This window comes from Varroa jacobsoni, unplaced genomic scaffold (genome assembly GCF_002532875.2).
Source record: "Varroa jacobsoni isolate VJ856 unplaced genomic scaffold, vjacob_1.0 scaffold_1107, whole genome shotgun sequence".
NCBI classification, from domain to species: domain Eukaryota; kingdom Metazoa; phylum Arthropoda; class Arachnida; order Mesostigmata; family Varroidae; genus Varroa; species Varroa jacobsoni.
In genome coordinates, this window is record NW_019214009.1 from 115,326 (window position 1) to 136,367 (window position 21,042).

Here is a 21,042-nt window from a genome sequence, read left to right on the forward strand (position 1 = left end):
GTTACGGTTTGAATGAATCAATAAAGTGCTGATGTGACTAGAGATTCATGCTTAACTAGCGGAATGGGCAATTCAGCACAGAGGTATTCATTGTATCTGCAGATATACACTAGTATGCATAAAAGTACGTTTACGTATTTCATACTAAGCAAAAGAGGTAACGAACACGACAGGTGGAAGAAAACGAGACATTTCTAACAGACAATCACGTCCGCGTCCCGACCACCAGGACCACTACGACAAAGACATAGTCATGCTATAGCAGACAAAAGAAATCGTCTAATACAGAATTGAGCCGTATATTCGGATGTTTAGTTTTCTCTCGGGAAGTCTGTGGATCGGCAGTTCCAGTTCAGAAGTATCGTAATTTCAACCTGGCTGAACATAAAGGTCTTATTGTGACAGCCCATACAAAGAGAGCCAATTTAAGTGGGCTATTGAGATCCACAGGCCCCTTCCGTTTATGTCTGATTGCAATATTAAATGAACACAACAAATAGATCTGCAGTTATCAAAAAGATATACTTGGATACGCCGTACCATAATAATCGTGGTCCACAAATAACATTCAATCTGAAGCTTGTAAACTGGCATAGTTTCGTCGGTAAGCATTAACTGTCGCTTCGATGATTAACGCGATTTTTTTTCGTAAACAATATTGATAATGGCGGAACGATAATCTTATATTAATGTTTAAGTAATAATTGTTGAAAAACTTAAACATTGTGTCAGGATGGAACCGTCAGGATCAACCGGGCCTTACTTATCTTGCCTAGTGGCGAACGGAAACGTCCTGCTATTTACAATTTCAACTATTCATTTGCCTGGCCGAATGTATAATCAATCGTAACAATTTGATTACGCTCTCATTTTTCAAGAACTTGCTGAAGTCATCCCGGGCAATGTCGGCGAGTAGACAATAAAGCTTCGCGAGTTATAATGATCGTATCCCAGTGTAGGGAAACATCAAATAGGAGAAATAAGCTTGGACAAGTGTGGGAGTAACGAAAGGAAAGGGTTTATTAGTTGATTCTTTCGCTAGATGTATATGCTAAACGTTATTTCTTATCGCAGAACAGCAGGCCGGTACCGCATTTCTGGAATGGCCTGACTTATTGGCTTGCGGACGAATACAGTGGCTACAAACATTAATAGATCTCATCAAATATTGAGACGCCCAATTCTCTACTGTTGGTTGATTCAGATTGAATGTTCTGCACCTTCTAGTCAATGAAGGCTCAGAGATGGTAATGTTCGAGAGACTTAGGAACCATTTTGTACGGTCATATGCGCCGTGACTTCGGATAAGGTTCTGGTAACAGGCTCGTTAGCAGCAGCCACTCCCTGATCCCTTCCATTATCTAGAACTAGCTGTGGTGGTCATGAAGTTCGATAGTGCGTAGTTGTATAAATGTTGTCGTTCAAGAATGAACGCTGTTATTAATTAAACCAAATCAAGCACCGGTTTAGAAAAGTAAAACCTCTAAAGCTTATACAAAACGTAGGAAACCTTATACACTGTTTGCTAGGTAGTAATTCACGGAACAGCTTTGCTATTTTATTTTTTTTGTCCATAAAATTAAAGGCTCTCTGTAAAAGAAGACTTTGAACGTTGATCCTGCCTCGTTGCCTCAACCTCTCCGCATACGTCCAGCTATGATCTAGCTGCTAGTCGTCATAATTCGATTCAGATTTCCAAGGGCCTCAGAAAACGACCGCTAGAACAGATTCCTTCGAAGCTCAGTTTCAATCCTTGAGGAAGTAGATAAAGCATTTTTGCAACAACACCACAAAGCACCGATATTTACTTTAATGTTAAAAAGTGAAATTTACAAAAATACAACAAATATCAGTTCAGACAAATATCAGTTCGGAATGTGTAAGACTGCGCAGCGTCTCGAACGCTAGATTGATTGTAAAAAATTATGTCCGTGTAGAGAGAAGCTGATTTTCTCTAATACCTATTTAGAAAATAAGTCGACCTTATTAAACACATCTAGCAATAATGGGTCTGGCAATGAACAATTTAAGTTCATTAGGCCTAATTTTTTTACCACTAAATGAAATTTTTCTTTGTTAGGGCCGGACCCGCTCCATAGTTTCATTGGGAAAGATGATTCAGACTGAGCGTCGACGTTGTGCCTCGGAAATCATCCGCCTGGTAGTCCCTTGTTTCCAAAGATTCAATGTTCCGTGACGAATGTTTAATATGGAGAAGACAGTATTAAAGCACGCGTTTTCGATTGATGCGTGCAAAAGTTCATGCTATATAAAGCTGCCACGCACTTAAGGTAAATAACCATGAGGCGATAGCTACTATATATGTCAAGTTCTGCCTCTTTTTAGTTAACGCTGATAATGGCCCACCTTCTCGTTAAGTGTAGACGATTGAATAACGTTATTGCGCTTCTTTATTGATCGAGCTGTTAATACTGTGAAGGTATTAAACTACGGCACGGTATTATTGATGAAACGAATTTGAATTGCCCCATTCCCTAAGAACCCCAGAATCCCCCACCATTGATACGAGATACGACAATAAAACTGTTCTTTCAATACAAATAACAATGGTAATGCAGCTGAACAAGTTTATACATGTTTGTCAATACAATTGTCTCTTACCAGAGATCAGTAACAGTATGCACTTCCGTGGCTTTTTAATGACACGTCTTCGATGTTTTCCTCATTTCCATTGCGCATTTATATACGTACCCTCATATATATCTACCCATATATTTTGCTCGTTATAATTCTCATCTTCGTCTTCAGGTTTACACAGCCGCTGAAGATTACGGGCTCTCCACGCAATTTGCTGCTGCTGCAGTCTTCCCTTACCGTTTGAAGTGTTGTGCTAATGCACGACACTTAAGGCTCATTGCTGACGTTATGTTCATTCCCAGAATAATTTCATGTTTTGTTGGTTTTTTTGAACAGGTTGACTACTGTTACCTAACCTGGGATACCAATAGCTGTTAGCTTGAAAGGAAAATTTCGCAAAACTACGTATCATCAGTGACCGTTCTGGATTCAATAAGCGCTTCAGGGTAGGTCCAACATCTGCTGCAGAAGAGAGGGTGCCGAACAACTTCTGAAGCGTCGGCGTTCACGACGATATCGACGCTAAACCCAGCAGCGTTGACTCCATCGAGCAGAAGCCTCAATCAAATTAACAAAACAGTGCGTCAGGCTTTTTCGACAAACAATTGCAACCGCCGCTGTAGCGGTATCGTGGCAAACAGCACCCACGTCTTGTGATTTAGTACTACCAGCACCAGTAATTCATCGCGACGGCCAAAAACATGCTCTGGCACTCTTCAATACAAGATGGCACAACCCGAGGAAGGAAACTGTCGCGCGCCCGGATACATGGACACACAGCGTTGACGTATCTACTGTTTGCCTGGAGCCAGCCATCGCTGGTATAGACTACCACCAATGGCTGGTACGAGTCGAGCGTGCTTTTGCTATGCCAGGGATAGCTGTGATTCTGGAGTTCTTCAATTGATTCTGATGTAACACTTTTAGCTGCAGTGGCATCAGCTCGCTCACGCCGTCATTGGTTCAGCATCAAGGAATAGCTTATAAAAGTCATTCAATGAAAAACATTTGCAGGACGGCGATCGTTGACTGCGATATTATCAGGAACAGAAGCTAAATTCTTGATGTAAGAAGCACACTTCGCGGCCGTTATCACCGATGCCATTGCCGCTGATAGGACAACCGAAAATCGATTACGTGAAGAGGGGTGCCAGGGGCTGGTAGTAGCTGCCGCGGTACTTTCCGATGCCGGTAAGCTTCGTACGTGTCTGCCTGTATGGCCCGTGGTCCTTGCAGAATGACTGCAACGGGAGGTGGGGTCTCGAAGAACGCGACAGCGACGATGACAATAACAAAAATAATAACTACAACAACCATAGAAATAACAGATAGTTGACTCAATTGAGCATGGGCTTTTTATTGGTAGCGCCGACATTACTGATATTATTTCTCGTGCCCTTGAACGCTATCGCAGAAGAAACGGCTTCGTGAGTATTGTGAGCCGCCACGGATACAGAGGTTAAATGGTGTTGTAAGGTAGTGAAAAAATATGAGACAAATTGAAATAAGTTAATAACGATTTTGATGCCGATGCGAGTTTAGATATATTATATCCGCTTTTTAGCAATGTAAAAATGGACATGACAAGTATGTTTTGTTCTGTTATGTTGGGTTAATTAGATAATCTTCGATTGACGGTTTCACTTTCAAGGACTCGAACCAGTAAGATTATAGGAGTGTACTTCAGCAAGTAACCGTAGACGTGGGTTATTTTTAGGCGACTTTTACACGAGGTAAAAAAAAGACTACTTCGTAGGTTTTTGATTATACCAGGAGAGACATAGGGCCAGCACTGAATGCAGATCAAGAGGTCTACTTTGAAACGCGGCATTCTCTTCACGTTTCGAGCTTTTCGCGTGAGAGCTCTCGATGAAGTAGGCACCTGATCGTTACGTGAAACGGAACATATGATGTCTGCGTCCAGAAAAACAGCGACTAATGGCAGCTAATTTTTGCAGTAAAGCAAAGTTTACGTGATTCTACAGTTAAATCGTGCCAGAATTTCGTCTATCTGTAGTTTGCACTAGTTCATGGTGACTGCGTGGTGGATGAAGCGAGCTGCAAACAACAGTGATTATAATACTTTAATAAGAATATATAGACAGGCTAAAAACGTTCATTTAAATCGATTTCTCTCCCGTATGCTGCTGCGTAATTAGCCACGAATCACTTTGAACAAATAGAAGATAATATAACATCTCGAGAATTCTCATCCACCAGCTCTGTTCAAAATATGTACGCCATGAAAAATTGTGTAGAAACGAGCGTTTGAGTAAATCCTTCGATACATGATGGTACAATTATGCCAGATGGCATTGGCAGTTCCCTTTTTTGCCGACAGAGGACGCTGCTCTACTTGCTGTTCGTCGTTGAATGTCATAATCATTAATTTATTTCATCCTTCACTCATTATCGATTCCTGTACGTGGTTGGGTGTTACGTTAGTATTTGACACTTTTGCAGAAATCAATTTTTATAGCCCATACAAAATATGATATCTTATATGTTGTTGTATTGCCCCTCGGTCGATTCGCACGTTCTTTTGTCCTATATTGGTTTGTTTCACAGAAAACGGACGTCTTGCTATCACTGGCAACAGTGAATCCACATAGCGTTTGAATACAGGCTGAAAGTCGTCAGACCTTGCGTGTAATGGATACCGGCAGGTCCATCATCATGTCCTCGTCGTCCCGTCACTGAAGCAACGAAGATTGGTGTTGTAGCCGATTCGAGCACGAGCATTTATACGAATGGTGTTGAAAGTTATCGATGAGCATTGCAGTTCACTTTGAAACACTAGCAGAACGATGAAGAACATTTAATTAGATCAGATCCGAGCTGAAGTGTTTCGCATAGTACAGGTTTAACAACTGAGCTTGCCTGTTAACCATGCTCGTATAGCAACATTAATCCAATATATACACGCAGACGAATGTTTCTATTAGATTCAGAACTAAGAGTTGAAATCACCGTAAACTATAGACAAAGCTTTTGGCATTTCACCATTATGGACGATCCCAAACTAGTGTTAAAGTAAGATCTGCTCTATATGCGTTATAAGTTAGCTTGACTTTTTCCATGCTCGAACACCAATACAAACTCGTTTCGGTGTATGTATGGCTAGCAACAGAGCAATCTCTACGACGTTAGGGCCATGTAAGGCAACTAGACGTTGTTCTTACACGGGCATGACTCGTCATAATAGAACTTCGAACAGCCATTAACGTTCCATACTCGAACAGCAGCGGCGTCATCAACGGTAAAAGGGCCTGTCGAATTTCCTTTGCAGTTGATAAATGATCGGGGTGTTTGTCAGCAGCTCATACCTTTGCGATATTAACTAACAAGTACGTGCTGATGCGCAAACAGACCCCCGTTCATACGGACCCCATTCATAGCTCTCAAGATGCATATCTCATATATAGAAAATTTGCGGTATATACGACTGATAGTTTAGACTTGCCTTCAGCTGCATGTGTAACGTAACCATTAAGGTAGGCCGGATCATTTTGGTATTTTGTTTAATTACATAAAGTATGCGGTGTAAGTTTGGTCCATTTGTGATTGAGCGATAGTTGTGGCTGGTGGCGTACGTAGATTTGTTAATTTCGCCTCACCTGTCGGACTGTTTGCGAGTCCTACTAATTATCAGAAAAGATCATTCGCTAGAATGAGGAAAAATCAGGTAAGCCTCAATTTCTCTTTGTTATTTAATCGTTTTGCTCGTATGGCGATGATTTTTAGCGGACCCTGCTGTCCACGTGATTATCTTCCTAATTAGCTATCATCAGGGTCCAAATGGACAGCCTCTTTGTCTACCGAGGCCAATAAAATGTACAGGGAGGAGTTATTGGAGAGAAGCCTTTACTTTTAATATGAGATAACTTTTCGTCGCAATCCATGTGCAATAACTAGGAATAGGATACTATTTACACAGGAGAAATTCCTGATTCTATACTATGACGAGATCAGAGACGAGACGACCATGCCATGTATTTTAGAAAGGATCGTTTCATACTGAAAAATTCTGTTCAGATCACTAAGTAAAGACCCATTGCAGTGCTTTGTAGTGATTTTCTATCTCGTTACTCCCGATCAAGAGCCAATACTTCAGAAACTAACTGGTTCGTATGTGTTTTGTGTGAAAGTTAGAAATTCTTGGAGCTACATCACTATAGTTAGGTATTTTTCAATTGACCTTAACTAGCTGTTGAAGCTGTCGCCAAATTAGCAGTTCTACTAAATAAATATTTTTATCAAAAAAGGTTCGCTAGCTTTACTGAGTATACTTCCGCCAGCTATGTGTAATTTATCTATACAGTAGTACTAAAGGGGTACCGATCCGGGGGATCCGAGCTGTGGACGGTGCGAGGCTGAGCCTATTTGTCCAGTGGTGTGATGATCACTAATCAAGTGTACAGCATAAACTAACGGTCAAATAAAAACCGATTCCTAAGAGTGACAAGGGAACGTATACCATGTAGGCCGCCGCCGCCGCCACCACCACAGTTCATACATGTGTAGAGAGAAATCCTTTGACAAAAAAAAGGCAAAAGTTAGCTGCGAAAAATACGTATAGTCGAATGGCATTTTGCCTAGTAAAGAATAAAATCAATATCTCATAGCATAATTAGATATAGAATATTCGCAATCGCGACGAGTCGCGGAGCCACCAGTATGTTTATATGGTAGGTATTCAAATTAGGGCATGCTAGCAACCCAAATAGCCACTTCCGGCATTAACAAGCTTTCCCACGTCCTCAAAGCTAATCAGTAGAACTTTTCGGCAATATCTAATAGCCGTACTTCGTATCCGTTTAGTTCGTTACACAACAAACAACCAAGATCTCGGTCCATGCTGCATCTTCCACTTAATCGCCTCCTATGGGTCAGCCTGGTGACATTGACGGTAGTTCACCACCTCCCGCCCTCTCGCTTCCCCCAGTCAGCCCTCTCATCAGTGGGTCATTCCATGCGCTGAAACGAAAGTTCCGCAGACCAAAAACTGACAGACAACTACCCACTTACCTCCTTCACCTATTTATGAACATATTCATAACATATATTAGCAAGTCGTCCGGCTGCACTCGTGGACGCCTGCGTAAATGACAACTAAAAACCACTGTTATTCAGTGCGACAAGCCGACCCTTGGCGCGTCGACACGCTCCAATACTGACTCGTATATATTTTTGGATACTGCACAGGGCCGCAAGCGTTTGCTCTCGCTGCCGCCGTTGCTATCGACGTGCACATACATACACAAGGTTTAGTAAAATAGGGGCAGACGGGGGGGGCTCATACGTAATCCACGAGCACGGCAGTCCTGGCACACCAGTAACGGTAACAACGTTAAATTGCCGCTGGTATTTCTGCGTAGTTTCGCCAGCTGCAATAGCAGTAACTGCACTAACGCGTTTGCAGCCGTATCCGTTGCGGAAACTAATGGTCGCTAATAGTTCAACGGACGGATACATGTTGTGCGTCCTATGCCCCTATCGGACTGTAGCAGTAGTCAACGGAAACGGACATTAGTAAGGTAGTTGCTGCGGCTGCGGCCGTCCAGTTAAAACAGCGGTGATAGGCTAGAAAATAGCGCAAGACCTTGCTTATCGATGTTACTGATGTGAAAGCGCAAATCCAATAGGTCCACAAAGCGGTTGACCACTGCTAGTTAGCGTAGCGTTACACCGCTTGGATCTTGTCCGATCTTTTAATCATTAGTGAAATTTATTTTTCATTCGTCATTGAGTTGAAAAAAAAATCCTTGCTGACCCCAAGAGGCATTCACATAGACACACATTCGATAGCCGACCATTGCGCCAAATTGCTGCGTGTATGTGTGTTTGTATAGTCAAAACGACCGTAGAAATGTTTTTCACAGCAGTTTTCTATGTGTAGTTGGTAGGTATGTAATTTTTAAAGGCAATGGTACGAGTCGCGGCTGAGTTGGCGATTGGAGTGATGATGACTAGGGTGAGCGCTTACGGCTTCGGCGCTCGTCGCTAGATGGTTGGCACTGCAGTTGTAGCAGTAGGAGAACTTTTTTGTTGTTATTACGGTGTTCTTATAGGACATTTTTAAATAAGGCTAGGAACCATCACAATAGAATAATCCAAGGCGTTTGTGTTTAGCGTATGCGAAGCTTTGGTGCAACACTACCGCGGTCGGGCCAGTTGATGCCGTGCTAATTAAACCCATTTCACGATTTAAATATGGAAGGGGAAGGAACACCTGAGAAAATCTATGGTAGCTAGCGGCGACATTTGGAAAATGCAACCGTAACCGAAATGTTCTTGCGAAAAAAATCGGAGCGATAAGACGGCTTTCCCGTTGTTCTTCTATGACGGCAAAACATAACGGCTTAATAAACACTAGCATTTACATAACTACTGTTTATGATAAAGAAAACTTAGCGCAGAGGTGAATGAAATTTATTTAAGTGTAGCAATTCCTGTGAGAACCGTCGGGGACTACATAGCCAGTCGCTAATTTAAATACGGTTAATCGAAGTTCGACTAAAGGGACCGGTAATAGTATCATTAGCACGATCGAAAAGGAAAAACCCTTTATTGAGACCTTCTACAATGTACCTAAAAGGTTTTTGCCTAAAAAGGTAGTGGACGTATCTACTTAGAGAATATTACACCAGAATACTCATTTGCTGGCCAAATCCACTTCTACGAGGGGAGTGTTAACGTCGGCTACCGTACTACATATAGCTATTACATACCGCGGCAGCTTGAAGATTATTATTGAACCTAAGTCGTGTTCGTACGATGCACCGGTCCAACTTTACATCTAAGTAACTTTCATAGGAAAATTATCCTTTCGCCTACTTGAATGAATTAGTATTTAAGGTATATGTTCGTATCTCTCTTAAAACCCATAGATCACGCCGCTGAGTGCAGATGCAGAACTTCGCCATTCTCGCCCGTCAAGTAATTTTTAATTAACAGCTGACATTCTAGCAGATATTATTCAACTGTAAAGAGCCAGTCGTCTGCGTACGGTGTGGCCGCGTCATATACTGTATGTCCTGCGACATGTTTTCTTTACATCCGATATAATATATATCCACCATACACGTCCAATGTGCGTATTCATCGATTGCATGCATAGATTAGTAGAAATATGTAGTAACAGAACCTTGCATTGGCCTTAACGTCGTTCTGATCCTCTCCTCTCCTCTCTATCATTTTGATTGTGTTGTTGATTTCCCTTTAAGATTCCTAGTTTACGTCACGCAAATCCACATACATGACGACTAAATAAAGATATTTGACTTAAAATGAAACTGAATCAAAGGACGAGAACAAGTCAAGGACTTGGCTTCCACTTCAATTCTGGTTTAGGATACGTTTGACAATGAGCAACACTGCAACCGTTGTCCATAACGTCCTACCGTCAGAGAACGCGTGACCGCTACAAAGCCCTGAAAACCCCCCAAGTATTGCTGAATCCCCCGATGATTGATAGCGAGCAATACAGCTGTAGCGACAACATGCCACCATCGCGCACCGCTTCAACCTAGTGCCTTATCATTAACCATCGACGATCGACTGTCGTAGCATCCATGTATAATTAAGTTACTTGAAATTAGCTTTGTATGTCCCAACGGAGCTCTTCAATCTGAGTATGGTTAAAAAAAAGGAAGTTATATCGACTATCTATTTTATTATGGCTGGCACTGCCTAAAGCAAGCATATCTTGAAGTCCACTTTTCATGAGGCGGAAATAACTGATTTTAACGGAGCGCGACACCCAAGCGAAATATTATTGAAATTGCCACGATACGCGTTACTGTCGTATAATGGAACATAATCTTCCACTTGGCAGTATAAAAAGTGTACGAACAATTTCTTATAAACTAGATAAATTGCCGTTAAAGACGTGGCGAAGTGAAAGCTAAAGGAGACGTCTAGAGAGCGTCTGAGATCAGTCGTGAAACATACTTTTGTCCATTTGAATTAAACGGCATTACCGGAATTCTGTAGGTTGTCATTGTTCGCTACAAAAGCGCAATGGTAGGTTATCCGTAATACTTAACGGACTGTCTGTCGGGATCGCACTTCGCTACGATCTACGCGATGAACTTGGCAGTATTATGTTGTGATATGCAAAAAATTAAGTTGAATTGAGTGACCAACGACAATGAGACAATGCTACCACAGTTCCTTGATTATCGCTTAATGTTACCCGCAGAAAAGTACGCCCGAGTCTAGAAATCTGTTGGAAAACTCTAATACTACCAACAATAATAATAACAACAACATTATAATAGCAGGAACAATTAAAATACCTATATATATATATATATACGTAGCAAGTCGGGGAAAAAAAACATGCTACTCCCCTTTTGTAGTCCCCCGACAATTCTGTAGTCATTACGGCAGTCTTTACCACATCTAGAAATCACATTTGTTCTATACCTAAATCCACTTCCAACTGCACCCTTCGATATCGTTCTGTTTAGGACCTGGCAGATTTAATATTGCCGCTGCTGTTTGTTCTAACGTTGCAACTTGGCTCGACTGTACTTGACGGTCATCTCAGCGTTCGTCGACGGCGAGAGGGAATGGGGAGACACGGGGGATGCGCGTCGTTGGGAACAGCAAGAGAAGATCAGCCATATAGAATGCTTTCGAAAAGATGACAAATTGAATTACGATTTGTGCAACATGTTGCATAACACTAATGTGGGACACCTTCATTTTTTACCGATCTGACATTTTTCCAACAATCGATTCAGATGTGATCCGATGACGTAGACAATACGGTTCGTATGAGAGAAGATCAATGCGCCCGCCAAACTGCTCCATGCGTCTGCCCGTCTCCATGTCTCCGTGAGCCTATTCATATTGTTGTATCTCATCCACGTATCTGTACATTTACAGAGTCGTGGCAATTCAATGGCTGCTTAGTTCGAGTCCTAGCGACTGCACAGTAATAATAGAACATGTAACAGTTTATGCAGCGTCGTTCGAGAATAGCTGGCAAACAATTGCTTGTCAGGTAGACAGATGACAGGCGACGCTGAAAGAAATAAGAATGAAGATTACACCTGTATGCTGACTCTGTTAGACAAAAAGATGATGATAAGACGGGGAAAGCCGGTCGGCGAGATATATATATGTTAAATTCTGCCTGTCGTTATACCACCTGATCCCTGTAGTATTTCTTTTTCGTTCTCGCAACCCCCAACACGGGCGGAGCGAGAGACAATAGTGAAGAACACACTGGCTTCTTTACAACCGTCGCTGTTATGAGGTAAACTCGGGCACGTTCTTGGTACTGATTTTATGGCACAATTCACCTAGAGGTGTCCAAATACTGATGTTTGCAACGTACGACAACACGTAATATCGTTGCGGTGACGTTTAACCGAACGGCGGTGAATCGATCAATAGATTTTACGTGCTTTTATAATCGTGATGGTATCGTATCGTATAGTATAGTAAATGCTGGTGTTAGCAATTATATTTGTTCGCAGATATATCGTGTCACAGTAAGTAGCATGTAAATAATTGACCACTAGTTATACCACGAAATCTTTCGAAAGGACCCTCATCAGAACACTCTGATGTAAATGCGGGTATTTGTCATGCTACAGTGAACGTCTCCTTGAGAAATAATTCGATATCTTTCTTCCCCCTTAATTACCCTTCTAACTTCGTCAGTGTTTGTTACAATATAGGTATTTGTACTCTGTCTGCTACTACGTTTTAGCATTGCTCTAACCGTGTCAGATGTTAATTCCACAGAAGATATCATCCCATAGTGTGAATTCGTATTAAAGAGACAGCAACGTTTCGGCCCGTCGATTGGATTTAGCTTGAGGTCCTGGAATAGGCATTCTTTTTTACGAAAAAAAGAAAGCCAGAACAAACAATAACAGCAGGTGCAAGAAGAATTGAAAAGGACAGAGCAACCCCACGTTCTACTCAAAACCGGAAGGCCCCGTTCCCTACAATATAAGGAATTTCTACGTGAGGCAGGACTATACAAATAGCACACGACCACAGGTTGTGTGCTATTTGTATAGTCCTGCAATTTGACAACCATATTTTTAAAATAAATTTGATGGTCAGACGAACCAGACAGTAAAACGAATGCTTTCTTGGATCACATTTCTTACCGTCGATTTATATTGCCATTAATTTAAATAAATTTCTCCGGTTACTAAAACCTTTCCTTCTTTCCGCTTATTTCATAGTGTTTATTTAATTTCTATCAGGTCCACTAGATGGTCAGATCTTTTGCGACACGGGTATGTACAGATACCGTCTAAGGCCACAACTGGACTTACTGCTATAGAGGTTTACTCGTTCTGCACATGGAGATAGGGCGACGATGATTAAATCCAATTAAATTTTGTACAGTCATTTATAGTTATGTGTTGCATGAAGCTCTATACACTTCCCGCTTTGCTAGACATCCATATGACTGACTTTCATCTATTTTTTTCCGTTAGAACCAACGATAAAGTCACCTGCTCTTCGGTTTAATTTGTCTTGACGACGCCTTTCTTGTTTTACTTTCAACATAGAAAAACATATTTGGGATTCGGCGTACTACTGGAGGTGACGATCGTTTCGGCGACCCGACAGCGGTTAGTTTTGCTGAACACCTCACGCACCCCGAACGAGAACCGTATATTGTCATACGGAAGTGTCAACGCGGTTGAGACCCTGTAATATAACAGTGGGATCGGTGACCGTTATATCGTTTTGCCAAGCCTAATACGACTGAAATAGTCATCATTTGATTTTTTGTCTTACCTTGTCACGCATGCGTATACATGTTCAACATTGAAGTCTGGTATTATTTACTTCGCTGTAAGCCATGTGTTAATAGAAAAATAGTACTATTTTTTCACGTGCTTAATAAAGACAGAAGTACGTCTGAAGTTGAATTTGTTCGATCATAAGTGCATACACTTGAGATTATGCAAGCCGGCAATTTACATGTACGTTCTTGGATGAATGCCCCTCATTTCATGTCGTTTCAGCGGACGAAATCGATTCGTCTTTATTTAAACCATCTACTTACGGACCGATAGGACAGGTTCATGGAACGCTTTCTACGTGACTGAACAAGCTAGAGTCAATGTACGTCATCGAACTTCAGAGAGCGCATATGTCGGCCAGAAACTCAATATTTGATTTTAGTCGGCCATTATCCTATTAATTATTAACGACTACACGTTAGGCTTAGATGCAATCGGTAACATTGGAGACGAATTGTAATCGTGGCCTAGCTACAGTGCGACGTACGTGGTCCTGGTCTGTAGTGAGTGTTCTTCTGAAAGAATTACGCGGTTACCGCGTAAGACCAGACGTTACGTGCTTGCGAAATAATTAGGGGTGATCCAAGGTCCGACTGAGAAGCTGTTCTTGCGAATTTCAACAGATATGGTGTAAATATTAATTAAGCACAGTAAACACTTTTTATAGATGTGCTTTATTTCGTTGTCGCTTTTATTAATTTTCCATTTACTTTAGTCAAAGCTTTCGTATTATGCTTTTTATCACCGCTTACAGGTAGATTATATCTTGAGCGGTTTCCAACAGGTAATTATAGCTTGCTAGGCACATAACAGGGCTCTCAGACCACACTACTATGTCCTTCGTCTGTATATCGTCGGAACTTGTCGTCATACGCAGTAATGATGCCCGGCGATGTTTCTAAATTATTTTTTGTGCGCTATAACAGACTCATACCGTTTATCTGGAAGCGCGGATATTCCTCTGAACTACGACAGCTCGGGAATTTGTCGTCTCGAGCCCTATTGTATGTCACAAAGCCTGTACACACACAAATGCAGTCAGTCAGCTTGATTACTTTTAGTACGTATAATAAATACATCGAAACATGTGCTCCTGATCGTTTTTGCAAAGCTTGGCAACATCCAGAATCCTGCCAGATATTCAAAGTACACGTTAACATTTTCCACCTGTCGCATTTATAGAAAGAGTACAGTCTTACATTTTTATTATGTATCATCGATCCGCTATTTGTTGTTTGGCCTCTTTATCCTTCCACTATATCGATTTTGTTGCCGACGACCATCAGCCAGATGTTGGCACGACTGCCATCACTTCCATCATCGGTGTATACGTGCTACAGGAGTACTTTTCGGTTAGGAAATATTCACGCTTTTCCGCTAGGTTCGCTCGTGTTCTTCTCTCACCCGATTTTCCGTATTCCTCTACTGTTTCCGTTGTTTCTGCTTTTCCAACAGCGATTCGAGCGGTGGCGATTGTGGCGCCTTCGCTAGCAGAAGCTGCTGCGTTTATGGCACACCAACGTCTTCCCCTCATCAGACAATATCATCGTTATCATCATCATCATCGGCTGAAGCAACAGCACCGCCAGTTCTCGTGCCATTGCTATACAACAGCTGCTTCTGCTGTAGCGGCTGCTGCCGCTGCGGATCTTGGTCTTGGACTTGATGAGCCCTCGCGGCGGCCGTGTCCGGACCACTAACGCCACTGCAGCAGCTGTTGCCATCGCCTTCTCTTTACCCATTCTGCCGCATCGCTTGTCTAACCCACTTTCTCGCGGCAGTTGCGCCTTGGCCGAACCGCGTTCCGGCCGCGTTGTGACTGACCGTTACGAATAGCGCGGGTAGCGTTATGAAGTAAGCAACGGCGAAGACGTTGAAAGACCGAAGTGCCGAAAGGCTAACAAAGAAGGCCACTACAGCCACTGATACACACTTAGTACGACGCCTGCAACCACGAACGGTGCTACTAGCATAGATGATGAAAAGAAACCAGATATCGACGCTTTGGCCGCAACTAGAGTAAAGCGAGGTTCAACGACGAAACGCGGTACGGGCCTATGAAACTAGTTCCCACTTTAAAGTGAACGAAAGTCAAGCGAGATTAAGTCAACGATAAATTGTACAGTGAAGATTTCAAGTGTCGGCTGTGCACGAGAAGTGGTGCGAAGTGGAACCTGTAGAAGCTAGCTTGAAGGGTGAAGTCTTCTCGAGCCTTTCGCGGCTTTCGTTAAGTGCGAGTACAAAAAGTCAATTTGAAAGGGGTGCGAAAGTGATTGTGAATATCGGTGCGAGGCGGGACTGGGGCCGTTCGTGAGTGAAGTACATCGAGTACAAACTACGCTGAGCTATAAGTGGGAACCGTGTCCTGAGATAACCCCTTCGAAACCTACTGCACCTGAAGGACTATATACAACAAAGTTCCTGCTGGCTGTAGTTAACAAAACAACATCTGTGCATAGACCTACGCAGAACAAATTTACTGGATAGATGCCATACATATAAGATAGGCGTGTTGCAGATCTAGTTTTTCTGTAAGAAGAAGAAAAATATCCTCCAATAATAGTGACATTTCTGTTCAGTGTGCCCTCAAGGGATACGTGTTCGTGAGGACCAACGTCAACAGACATGATCAACGGATAGACGTTGTGCAGGTTTGGAGGTAGCCTCCGACGAACCCCTTACAATAGGATGGCGCCTACATCTGGCGTCGGTGTCGGGCTGTGCGCGAGTCGTCATAGGCTTCTCGCAGTACGAGAAAAAGGCAAAAAAATTGTTAATGTAGTGATTAAGGATGATACTTGTGCCAACTACGATGGGCGTGCGCGACGAATGAAGATCGCCGCCGAAGAAACGCGTCCCCTTCAGACGGGGGACACTGGACGCCTATTAGGCGCAGCAACACTAGTCTTCTTTTTTTTGCTGCTTCAAACAGGTAAGTTTCATTAAACTAAAGGTCAGTGAAGAATTTGGTCGTGTATTTCAGATAGACGTCTTAGCTGAATACAATTCATAGATACTAGACGAGATATGAACAATGTGGTGTGGCAAAGAAAAAACCACTAGAGCAAATACAAATGAATATAGTCGTCTAAGCAGTGATGTTATACCCCCGACATGCTACTCTTGTTAATATGGCTAGAGCTAAGTTATTGTCATGTACCGCTCGATGATTTGATCCGTCGATGTGATGCTATTCCCATATTTTTTCCGGTCCGCATCCAGAACAGTACAACGTTATAACAGAACCGCTTGTTTCATCCGCCTTCACAACATCAGCGAGAATCCTCTACTATTCAACAGATAGATGTGAATACTGATGATAAAGACCAAGCAGATTGGTGATCGACCAACAGAGTCACATGAGTAGTTCATGCTCGGTCGTTGTATGATTTTCTGATTGTCACAAAGCTATACTGCTGCCGCAACCATATACGCGAACGTACTGTATACGACGAATTTGTGAGGCTGCTATACCGTTGAAACAGTGAAGCCTCTTATAAAAGTGCCCCCGCCATTGCCGGTATAAGCATGTCCCACTTTGAAGGATGTGTTGGTGTTGTTCATCACCCCTTCGCTGTTGCTTGAGTTTGCTGCCATGGCTGCACAAAGAAATTATTTCTCGTTTTTTTTTTCTAGCTTGTCAAACGTACACATTGTGTACCATCAGCAAGGCAGATCGAACGGTCGATGTGTGCTGGAAACGTGTTCGCTGGCTCGTAGTGTACAGCATCATAACTGATTGCACTTGCTGCTGCACACTCGGTTGGGTCGGCAGCTTGGTCGCATTGGTCCTGCTGTTATGGAAAACATCTGCGATAGAAGCCTCAGACAGACCTCAGTAGTTCAACGTGAGTGAATCAGTTATGTTTCCTGCCTTCTCTCCAACAACTGCTCCTGCCACGTATTTCGGCTGTGCATCAGTTTCTTGATCCGGTCGCCTGCCTTCGGAACTGTATCTTGCGCTGTCGATCTTATTAAATAATCTGAAGCAGCAATGAACACCGACGAGATCATGTGCGAGCTTGTCGGTTAACGGAATATTCTACGTGACAATGAAGCGCCCATGGATGTCGTTTTTTTTTTTTGGCGGTGTTAGAACAGTCTAGAGAGACCGAAGCCGTAGTCTATGTACTATACAACATAGACGTCATCGTTAGGTAGGAAAACTATCGTAGCCATGCAGAACTACGGCGTATTATGTAACATCGTACTGCAGTGCACATGTCTGAGCAAAACTACACCGGTAATGCTAGTAATAGTAAAGATATATGCAGCACAGGGCTATAAGTGTGGTGACGCTTGTTGCTCCTCTATGGTAGAAGAAGTCGGTCGGAGAAGATAATCCAACGTAACTAACGCCATCGCTATTACCCTCAACTTCATTACACGTATGACGTCGTATACACGCATACACGATTATACATTTCGTATATTCGTAATAGGACTATGAACTAACTGTGGCTTTTCAGATCTACTGATTGATATGAGCACTACGCCTGTCAGGACCCGTATTTCGTCTGTATCGTATAATCGACGTGTAATATATATGGCATCGTGGCAATGCAATGGATATCCACGCTCGTGGAGGGATATTATAGTCAGTCCATGTGCTATCGTTAGCATAGGTAACTTCCTTCACTGACAATTCAGAATGAGTTAAACCAATAGGGATGTTTGCCGTCATTTCAATTGGCTTCGAAGCTATTTGGCTATCAGTGAGGAGTCGCAACGGTAGCTAATGACTCGAATTATAAGGAGACTGGCTGGGCGGACAGATGGTCTTCGCGTAGCATACGGCCATAGGTGTCCGAATGTATCTATGGAAAAATAGTTCTATGTAAAAACATATAAGATGAACGACGTTTTTCGTTAGATCCGTACGGAAGCATGCGGTAATACCATGTATACCGCGTGATATTCTTCGATAGCAACATCGCGGAGAGTGTATATGAGTTTAGTATATTGGCGGTCGGAATGAATGAGAAGTTCATCATCATTTAACAAAGCTAACGAGCAAACGTGTTCTGTTTAGCTACATACATATATATATATATATGTATATATATATATATATATATGTATGTACGGCTAAAAATGCCTTACAACAATAGCGGTCGGTCTGAATCTCTAAACAACATAGATACGGTGCATATTTGTTGGTTGTAAGATCCGGCGGCATCGGGCATCAGGCGTCGAACGCGCTGAACTTCGTTAGGCGAAAGCTACGATCAGAGTGTGGGTCTGTAGGACAAACAACACATACGTAGCAGAACACCCACTGAGAAACTTGTGCCACACTTGGAAAGAATTACAGACCAGATTTAGCACACTTTATTACGGGTTACATACGAGTAATGTCGACTTTACTGATTCATTACTCTTATTTTCATAGTACTGCCCCAAGCAGTGTCCATCCAGTTAGACAAAGACATGAGTGCATGCACGGTAGATGAATTATTGGTGCCTATTATTTGCGATAGCAGATATATAGCAATGATACCGCTATATGCGTATACGACGGACTGTCGTACCTCGACTAGCAAGGCTATATGAACGGTTCCAGTTGTTTCATTGCTCGTACACACATATTCTGTAAACGCAGTAGCCCTCTGTATGCGCCTGGAGGCCCGTCAATATTAACACGGGCCGTTCGATTCGAAGGCGTGCAAACCCTATAACAAGTCCTATATATATATATATATATATATATACATATCATATATATGAGAACGACTCGTTTAGGTTAGTCGACCGGCAGATCTATTGTAACTGCGCAGGACACTGGCACTAGTCAACAATGTATCACTTAAAAATCCAATATTAGGTAATATGTTAGAAATAAGAAATTCTCACGGTTCATGGCATTGACATGAATGATGTTTTTACACGACACTTGGATGCGTTTCATTCCGGGTAGGCTAGCCTGTGCTTACAATGAGGAGAAGCTTTTACCTGATGTAGTCTATTATAATACGAATCTTTCGTTTATTTTCGATTTTATAAAACGAAACGTTTATTTTAATATAATGTTATTATTATTGAAAGAGTGACAAAAAAAAAGCTGAAATTTCCAGCATTTGAGGCGAGTGGCCGAACCGCACAAACTGCTTGCTGACCTTTGAAACATTGTTAGATTATAAAGTATGTCTGCGTTAGAACGATTCCTGCGTTGTAGATACTAGAAATTGTGACTGAAAAGCATATACTGTCATAAGTATCTTGTTGGCTGATTATTACATGCTCGATTTATGACAATGCAAATGATATAAGTTCATTAAAAAAAGATAGACACTCCAACGTAGTTTATGATGAACCATGTTTCTCTAATCTGCCCCAATAATTTACTACAATAATTGAAGAAATCATAGAATTGAAAATATCATATCTGTTACTATACAGCGATTCTGTACGTTAACATATACTTCGACAGAGAGAACTTGCAGGTAACTTAAATAGATTAAAAACAGCAAAGTCAATTACTCTTGGCATCTTTACTTATCGTCGACCATTTTGATAACCGTCATTTTTATCTCTGCCAGTATTTCGCCGACAGGGGGTCGGCAACAAGCAATGCCATTGGCGGTATCACGATAAAAAAGAAACGGTATTAGCCAATTTTGAATTAACGCGCGCGCCTACCACTATCGTTAATCGGCGGCAACTGATGTATGCCAGAATTACTGCATTTGTTATTGGTAGCATATTCTGCTAGCTCTTTTCTGTGAATATAACCCGCATGACTAGTATCGATACTCTGTCCTTCTAACGCTCGCTCCCTTGTGGTGCTGCCCTCTCCACGAGACTGCAGTTCTCCTTTTACTGATTAATATTTTCGTCGTGTTTAACGTAGCCCTCAATACTGTCACCATCGCCAACAGTATCATTCCCTCCGAAATCGTCACCGAACTTTTACTTTTTCTTTACTTCTTTTTTTTTTTCTAGCTCACAAGTGGCGTTTCGGTCTGTTTTCTCTCGCGCTTTTCGAAGCAGTTATTTGCTCGGCTCGCCGGGAAGACATAGGCCGCGACCTTTGGCACACTTTATTGGCAAAAGCATACAGTCAGCATCTTGTGTTCTGCTGAAAATGCCGTAGCAGATATGCGGCGGCTGAAGTTATTGCTGCTGCCACGATGGAGACAAGTCCAGCACGTTACGCGCTGGGGCTGGCATCGATGTTAGCCCTATCAGGTCCCTGTCGCGAATCAGTACCGAATGTTTAATATGGCCGCTGCTGCTCGGCGCGTTAAGATCCGTAGTTTAAGAGCGTCCAACGAAGTGTCCAACCTCCTGACGAACCAATGAGCACAAAGCCACACACAGACACAGTCAGCTGGGGACGAATGCAAGGGATCGTATGGGTACATCGCTCTATGCAATGCGTCCTGTATAATACAATCAATCTATGGCTACGGTCTAGGGTCCGATAGTCAAGAAGCGTTTCTTCTGCAGTGATCAAATTGATGTCACTGCACAAATGGGGATATAACGACGCTACACTTCAGCGCAACAGAATAATAGAAGGCAAACGAAAGCCTTTTGTGAGATCGATCGTAAAGACGCTTTGGAATCAATCTGAGTGTTGGGTTTGAAAAATAAAAACCGATTGAATTATTGAAATACGATGCGCCGACCGTATAGCAGCTCAATGAATTATAAC

General features: G+C 42.3%; 1 protein-coding gene across 1 annotated transcript in view; it reads left to right on the forward strand.

The window, feature by feature from the left end:
* The first annotated feature begins 14,074 nt into the window (after nt 1-14,074).
* Nucleotides 14,075-21,042, forward strand: part of LOC111266662 (uncharacterized) — a 135,428-nt gene continuing 128,460 nt past the window's right edge. Inside the window, exon 1 of the mRNA XM_086971000.1 lies at nt 14,075-16,317. Coding sequence (XP_086827126.1) covers nt 16,074-16,317 — 244 coding nt within the window. The 5' untranslated portion in view covers nt 14,075-16,073. The remainder of the gene's footprint in view (nt 16,318-21,042) is intronic.